The following is a 9,017-nucleotide window of genomic DNA, read 5'->3' as shown; positions in this document are numbered from 1 at the left end:
GGTACCAATTCTCATTTGAAGACTTTATATAAACTTTTCACCTTCAGATACCATCTTTCACATCTGAAATCTCTAAGGTTTAATAGACCCGCAGAAAAAAAAAATCAAAGAGCGGACCTCGTTCCGCAACATTAAACTGAAAATACAGAATGAGAAAAAAAAAAAAAAATATGTACAGAGTAAGACTTTCTTAAACACCCAATTACACGACTTGATCTACACAGCCACATGGCTCGCGTCGCCGGTACGAAGGTGATCCGACGAACGTTCACCGATGTTGTTGTTTGATGAACGTTCACCAATGTTGTTCTTTCCAAGAAACAATCGATCGAACGGTGACTTCATCGCTAGAAGCAACCCCTTTGATGTACCAGCACGCAGCTGATCACCACTACAACCCGGAGACGTATTGGTCGATCCTGTCCGGTACGGAGGAGTCATGGAGAACGGTCTACGGTCTAACCGACCACTTTGCTCAAACCGTTCATAGTAGAAATAGTTTGCATCAGTCTCTAGGCTTCCGGTTCGGTATCCTCTCGCTGAACTCATCACCTGAGGTAACGATAGGTGGCCATTTGAAAGACTTGGGTTCACTAGCTTATTGTGAATGTCTTGCGGCAACCTAAGCGTGAACCGGTCTAGATTCTCCCCATGTTGACCGGTCCAATCAGAATTGGTGAAAATTCCGGCTAAATTCCATCCGGTAGACAAAGACCTACGTGGCTTACTCTGGTTACCGGTCAACGCCACCGAGTCAATCAATCTCGCATCAGGAGAACCCAAAACCATGATCCGATCATCGGTTAATTCAGAACGGGGAGCTTCATCAGCTAAACCGGGTATCTGGACAGAAGCAACCGATTCTCCCGGTACGGGGACGAGGTTAGCGCGGCAAAGAGGACAGGTTGCGTGAGACCGAAGCCAAGCGTCTATACAACCCGGATGGAACACGTGGCAACATTTAGGAATCAAACGCAGCGTTTCATCGTCTTCGAACTCGTTTAAGCAGACGGGACATTCAAGGGCCTCTTTGCCTATCCTGAGCGTCTTTACCGTTGAGTATCTGAACGTAGGAAAGGTCTCAATGACCGACGCGTCAAGCCCACGCGCCTGAGGGCGGCTCAGAGAAAGCCAGTTTCCGCCGGCGTCGGCACCATGTGCGTAGTCGATCCCCATGACTCGCTCGAGACACCTACGGATATATACGGAGAAGAACCCTAGAGCGAAGAAGACGCTGACCAGGACGATCATGAGTATTGCCATGGTCGGGTCGAACCGGGAGCTTTGTCCATACATGTCTGAACCGCCGTGAGTGGCTTGAGCCGAAACTTGGCCGGAGAAGAGTAGGAGAAAGAGGTGTAGCCGTAAGATTGAACCATGGTGACCGGTGGTTGAACGGTTGAGACTTATTCTACCTTTAGGGTTCATGAGAACAAAGCTTTAGCCGGTTTGGTCTCCGGTCCATGCACCAATCCTATATATATAACTTTTTCTTTTTTGTGTTTTAAGAAATAAAAAATATTGGGATGATGATCGAAGGAGATATACGATAAGAACAAGATGAACATTAAGAGAGATACTGTGATTTGAGGCTGCTCAATGGTTACAATAGGCCTTTTGTGGTTGGTAGTTTGACTTTGAAGGTTGAACAATGGCACTATTTAAAAGATGTTTGCATCATAACTAATTGATATGTTATTTATCAATTTTTTACCAAATAAATGTTATATATCATTTTGTATAAACTATATGACATGATCGTGATTTTTCCGTCAAGAAGTTGAGATGTCGCCTTTATCAGTGAAACAACCGGCTAGTGAAAATATCCTAAATAATTGTTAATGTCAGATTAAATTCAAGCCAATTCCGCTATGTTAATGTACTTTCACATTTAAAACTTTACTATTTCAATCTGACTTACTTTACTTAATTTTTAATTAATATAAGCAATTAATAAGATATAAAATTTGAAACATAAATAAAAAATAAAAATGAGAAATTAGAAAAACTACAGATTTTTTTTAAAATTTCATTTTAAAAAAATCATAAAATTATCTTTTCCCTTTTTAAAAATGAAATTTTTGCAAAATTAAGAGTTTTTAAAAATTGTTAAAAAAAATCATATAAAGCTCTAGTTTTTTCAAAAATTGATTACAAACATATGACCATTTCTAACATACAAAATTAAAATATTTAAATTAGAAAATTAAATTTCAAATATATAAAATTAGAAAATGTTATTCTTAGTCTTGATATGACAGAAAGTGTTACTGTTAATGTTGATATGTTCAATTTTTTTTAAAAAATTAGAGCTATCATATTTCTTAAAAAACTTAAAAAATGTTATTTTGGCAAACATTTCATTTTAAAAAATGATTTTTTTTTATTTTAGAATTATTTTTAAAATTGTTTTAAATATTTTTGTTGTTTTTGTAATTTTAGTTAGGTTTCCTATTTTATTTTTTACTAAGTACTTATATGAGTTTTAAAAAATATTATAAAAAAAAATTGACACGTCAGTTTATTTACAGCTTAACATGTTACATTTTCGATTTGATGAACAAATAAGCCAGATTTAAGAGTTTTTATGATATAAAACCAATTTGAATGATTAATATACGAGTGAAATAATTTTAATGTTTAAAATAATAGTAAATACCACTTTCTGCGATTTTTCAGTTATTTTAGTTATGTCATCAGAAAGTAATCCATTTTCGATATACATAATTTAAATCACAGTGATCTCTTACAAAGATTTTGATGTATTACATAATCATAATGGTAAACTCTAGAAGAACATGAGATGGTGGTTTATGGGTCAAACAATAGTTAAAAGGGATTTGTAATTTTCGCTATATGGGCTTCTAATGCAATTACGCATGAAGGTTTCAAGTTGACTAGCAAAATAAAATTAACAATCTGGCTTTGCATCGTGCTTAATCCCATGTCGTCATCACGTCGTTTTCCAATTATAGGTTATGTTTTTACGGAATAAGCCTATAGTTATAGGTTGATCCATGCTCTTGATATGATTATCTTATAAAAAACAATTAGAAAAGTTTTTTTTAAGAGCCTCTTATCTGATCATTGCTGAATGGAATAATAATTGCAAAAAGATGGTAATTGACGAGCGGGTGACCTACTATTATAGGCATATATTCTTTCTGTGTCATATTGAAGTGTTGTCGTAAAATAAAATTTTAGTTAAAAATAGATGTTGTTTTAAATTTTCAATACAAAATTTATTTATTTTATTTTTTTATTTAATTTTTGTTGGTTAAAATATTGTTAAATGTATACTGATAATGATACTTTTTAAAAACAAAACAAGATGTATTCTTAATATGTGTATACAATCTAAATAGACAATTGAAATAGAAGGGAAGGAATATTTACAAACCTTCAGATACAATGAGTATAAACTGTTAATTGACCGAACGAGTATATTAGTATATTTGGTCCAATGGTTTATTAAGGAGAAATTCCTTAGACTACTAAATTTTTAATACCGTCTTTCATGTTTAATTTAAACAAATATAATTTTAATCATAAGTATATTAATGCAATATATAATAGTCGTTATAAGTATTTGGTAATCAATAGTCAATTTAAAAATCTAATTAACTAAAATTTTAAAACCATTGAAAAAAAAATATCACAATTTCATTCTATTACTAACAAAGTAAAAATGAAATAAAATTGAAAAAGGCGAAAAAAGAAATTTAAGCAGATTAAGAGGTAAAATAAACACATAATATGTAAACAGATGTATAGATACTATAAATAAGTAATTATTGTTGTTTTCTGACGTCTTAAGTTATTTACTAAATAAATTTAGATTTTTTTTTTCCAAAAAGAAGTTACAAATATAAAGATATTTTACACCATTCGAACAAGAAATGCAATATAAAAAATCCCTGACTTGTAAAAACTTAGAAAAAGTATCACTAGATGACATAAAATAAAATACACATTAAAAATTTTCACGGCTAAAATGAAAACTGAACATACTATTAAAAAAATCATATTAATAAATTTAGTCAACCGCAATTATGCTTATCTGAATTTCATTATCTAAAATAATTTCAACAAAAAAAAAGATGATAGGGAAATAAAGAAAAATCACATAAACAACAATTCTCACATAGTATAATACCGAATATATACTATTATTTTGTGAAATATTTTTTCGCCTCTAAACTTTCATGATAAAAATGGGTAAAGTCGTTCATACTCTTAATAAATAATTAGGTCTCCTAGTTTATATTTGAGAAGTGATTTGCCATGTGTCATCACCATATCAATTTTGAAAGAAAAATGATGACATGTCACACTAAATTGATGACATGGCTTAAAACAAATTATGACATGGACATTTATATTTATTGTTGATTTATATTTTAGATAAAATTTTTAAAATATGGTAATAACTTATAGATCATCATATAATAACAATAAATAATATAATAAAAATAGAAATATAACAACAACTAAACTTTCGAAATATTATTTAGCTATATTTTTATAAGTATATAAATTTTATTATTAAAACAATTCTTCGAAATACTATGCATTAAATTTTTTTTTTTGAATTGTAACATGGACATTTACATTTAATGTTGATTGTTTTTTTTTGAAAAGTTTTTAAAATATGGTAATAACTCATAGATCGTCATTAATACATCAATACATAATATAGTATAAATAGAAATATAATATTATTTTTAAAATTTCAAAATTTAATACTATTTTATAATTAATAATTATTATTAGTAAGACAATTCTTCAAAATTATACAGTTTTAAAATGTAATTTTCTAATCTCAATACTATTAGTTTATTTTATATCCATAAATTTTAGAAATGTTATTTATTTTTACGTTTTGATAACTAAATACCTAAAAAAAGTTTTTCTTAAATTTACAGAATTTGATTTAATATATTTTAACCAAAAGATATACAAAAATAATATTTAAAATTTGTAATTTAAATATATACATATATTACTAAATATACATTTAATAAAAAATATTTATTTAATCTTCAAATTTTTTTTCTTGAAAGCTTATATTTTACACTTTAGTCCTCAATTTCAGTAATAGTTCATTATAGTCATTAATTTTTATAAATTAACAATAAACATATTAATATTTATTAATGACATAATTAGTAAATATTTAATTATAACATCAAATTACTTATAATAAAAGATAAAAAACATAAAAACATAAAATTACATATAATAATAAACATAAACAATTCAAATTACAATATATATATATATATATATATATATATATATATATATATATATATTAAAAATACAAAACTAATCAATACGATTATTTCCGTAATGCTCCCAAATATGCTCAATCAAGGCATTTTTAAGTGCTAAATGAGCATCCTTATTTTTATTCAACATTTATTGGCGGAGCCGGTCTTGCATCTCGAATCGGTGCATTGATATTTCGTTCATCTTCAATTATCATGTTGTGCATTATAATACATGAAGTCATTATATCATGCAATACCTCTTTCTTCCAATAACGTGAGGATCCTGCGAAAATACTTTAGTGATTTTGGAGATTCAAGACCAAATTTACCTTAATATTAGTAATATATATTCAACGTGTAATCTTTCAGCTTATGGATTTATCTGAATATTAGTATTGTAAGATATATTTCAGTTTATGTAACTTTTGTTTGATGTAAAATATTATGATTGTAATATAATTTTGTATTTGTGTAAAATTTTCCAAAATATAATGTGTGAAATAATATGTTTATATTTTGCTTTTATTGAATATTAGTATATATTGGTATATAATATTTATTAATATATTATAATTATTTAAAAATAATTTTATAAGACCAAAATCATAATATTTAAGTTTCAATGTAATTATAATAGTAGAATGCCAAATAAGAAATAGTAAATACACAATCATTAAATATATATAAATAGAAGAACTAAAATGAAATGTAAACAATATTTTAAAAGCCTCTACAGTGCCCCTTTATATTTGGAGGTGTACTGTTCACCCCTTTAAAATTTGAAGAAATAAAGGACTATTGGAGTGCAAAAGTTTTTAAAAAATGAAGGGATGAAGGGCTGTTGGAGATGCTCTAAAGAAAGGAAAAAAACTGTTTTTTGGACCAAATTAGTTATATAAAAAAAAACTAAATTGTTGATATTCATCAGCAATGAATGAGTATAAGAGAGAACAAAGGTAAAATCTATCTGGATAAAAACGTGAAAAACCTGTTTACTCCTAAGTTTATATATCACTGTAAGCCCATTTCTTAACAGTGAGCCTCAGTGAGCGTCTAGCAATCATATGGAATGTGTATTTATGGACAATTAGGGCTGAAATTTTGACTTAAAACCTATAGGATCTGCTTCTTTAAATCTATACTATTAAAAGAGAATCATTCTGAAATTTTTTATCAAACAAAGTTTTTGCACCATTTCATTAAATTTAACTTTTTGGTCTAACCTTATATGTTTGTAACAATACATTACTCAATAGTACTGTTGTGAACAGTCGTCGTTTAGGTTAGAAGAAGAATAGAGAAGAAAACTTATTGAGGCAAATACCTGTTTAGGGTTTCTTATTAATGATGTGATAATAATTTACAAACCCTTAGACCCATATTTATACAGCCTCAAAAAACCCGATTTCCTTTTTCCAATAGAAATAGTAACTTTCCTAAACCAAAAAGGCATACCGTACCGCGGGGGCCTGCGGCCCCCGCACCCCCAGATGTCAACCTTGATAACCTACGTCCGACCCACGAGTGCTGGGCATTTTACTGGTACAATAGAGATTTAAGACACACAGATGCAACAAGTAACATATATTTACCCGATGATATGATTTATGATTACTCCTTTCTCTAACAATACGATAGTATTAATATAGATTTCTACCGAAGGAAGAAACAATCAAATTATAGAAACTCTGCTCCGCATATGCATGCAATCGTCCATATATATTATTTATTGTTTACTATTAATACTTTTTGATTAAAATGAAATGCATATCCGATTTAGAATATATATATATATATATATAAATGTTAATAGTGATTGTTAATCAATAATGTTTTACACTATATTTTTTCTCATGATCTACAATATTTAGATATTAATTATTAAAATAAGTTAGCATATATCATTAAATAAAATTATTTTTCAATAAATCAATAAAATATATTGTACCATGTCATCTTACAGTATATAGTTTCAAAAATTTACAAAATCAAGTTTGATAAAAACATTTTCGCAAATCATATGTTAAAAAATTATATATATAAAATAATGAAATTATTAAGAAAGTTTAAAAACTATTAAATCCCTACAAATAGAAGAAGTAGCTAAAAACTACCAATTAAATCTTAAGCCATATTAATTCAACAAATGTAACTTTTATAAAATACACACGAAATATAATAAGAGAATAGGTTTGGATATTCGGGTCGGTTCCTTTCTATTTGAATTCTTTTGATCCTAAACATTTGGACTCAAATAGATATTTAAATTTTTTTATTCGGGGTTAGGTCGGTTACTTTCATGTCAGGTTCATTAGGAATCAAAATTTAAATACATATAAAATATATGTAATATTTAGGTACGTAGCAGATATGTGCCAGTTTAGATATTAAAATCTGAAAAAGATTCAGAATTGAGAGGCACGAGTTAGCCCCCCAAAAAGATGAAATCCACTAGAAGGCTTCTTTGACTAAAGAGAATCGCTCTTTCCCACCTCCCTAATGGTATGAAAGGTATCTGAAACTTGAAAAATATCCAAAAACACAAAAAATATCGAAAAATATATTTCAAATAAACATAATAGATCTGAAATGCTTCTAGAAATATAACCCAAGAAACCAAAAATACCCAAACTTTTATCTGAAAAATCAAAATATATTTTTTAAAATTTAAATTTTACCTGAAAGTATAACTGAAAACTCAAACAAAAAATATTCATAATACCGCCAATATATTTGAAATACTCAAATATATCTAATATACACAAACATTTCATGTACATTGGGTACCCGACCATGGTATGATCCATACCGAATCGAAATTCACTGGTCTAAAAAATACACAATATATACATTTTCCTGGACCCGGATCCGATCAGTTTTTTTTTTCCTTTTTTTGGATTCGAGTAAATTCCTAGGTTAAAAGAGAGACTTAAGTAGAAATGTACACAAAAATCTCAAATAAACTAATTCATAAATTATGTAATTTAAACAGATTCTTTTTCGATATAATATGATTTTGTAAAATAGAAATGTAAAGTAATTTAAAAAATACTAATTCATATTAAAATTTGTTTATAATCCAAAAACCCGCGCTTTCAAAGCGCATGCCAATATCTAATATATACTTAAGCTCTCGGTAAAATACTAGTGGTAAACAGTTACTTAAGATCTAGATGAAACCTAACGTTAACGAGTTAACTATTAACTATATATCATATATTTTAAAATTGTTTGTGTTTAACTAGAAGTTTTTGATGAAATGTTTAAAATCGATAAACTAAAAAGAAAATTGGAGAAAAAAATAATATCACTTTTTATAGAAAATGGATAGTGATACTAATATAATTAAATTAGTCATAATTCATTTTAATGTTGTTTGATTTTATAAATTTAGATCAATTAAGATCAGTTAAGAATGATTTAAATCAGTTTAGAATAATTTAAACTGGGTTGAGTTGCTTTATCATATTTTAAGAAAATCATTTTGGTTATGACCAATTTATTATGTAAGCGCTGCTTTCATCTTACAACATTAATTCTGAATATTTGAAATGTGTGTGTGGTATGAGTTGATTTTGTTTTATGGGGAGCAAAGGATTCCAAACATTCATGATCTTAATCTAAATGAGTCAAATTACTTGCCATCGGTCTCTTAGTGAACTCAAATTGATCAGATCATGTAGGAACAAGGTTCACTCAATCCAAATTGGATTTTTTTTCTTCAGTGCAGGTTAATACGATTTA

At 28.2% G+C, this 9,017-nt stretch overlaps 1 protein-coding gene across 1 annotated transcript; it reads right to left on the bottom strand.

Annotated features, from left to right (window-relative positions):
- On the bottom strand, positions 1–1,614 carry LOC108840559 (RING-H2 finger protein ATL11-like). Its single transcript, XM_018613398.2, has one exon. The coding sequence runs from the start codon at positions 1,426–1,428 to the stop codon at positions 217–219; it is 1,212 nt and encodes a 403-aa protein (XP_018468900.2). The 5' UTR covers positions 1,429–1,614; the 3' UTR covers positions 1–216.
- Between the last annotated feature and the right edge of the window lie 7,403 nt (positions 1,615–9,017).

This window comes from Raphanus sativus, chromosome 2 (assembly GCF_000801105.2).
Source record: "Raphanus sativus cultivar WK10039 chromosome 2, ASM80110v3, whole genome shotgun sequence".
Lineage (NCBI taxonomy): Eukaryota > Viridiplantae > Streptophyta > Magnoliopsida > Brassicales > Brassicaceae > Raphanus > Raphanus sativus.
This window is presented reverse-complemented; position numbering and strand designations above follow the sequence as displayed.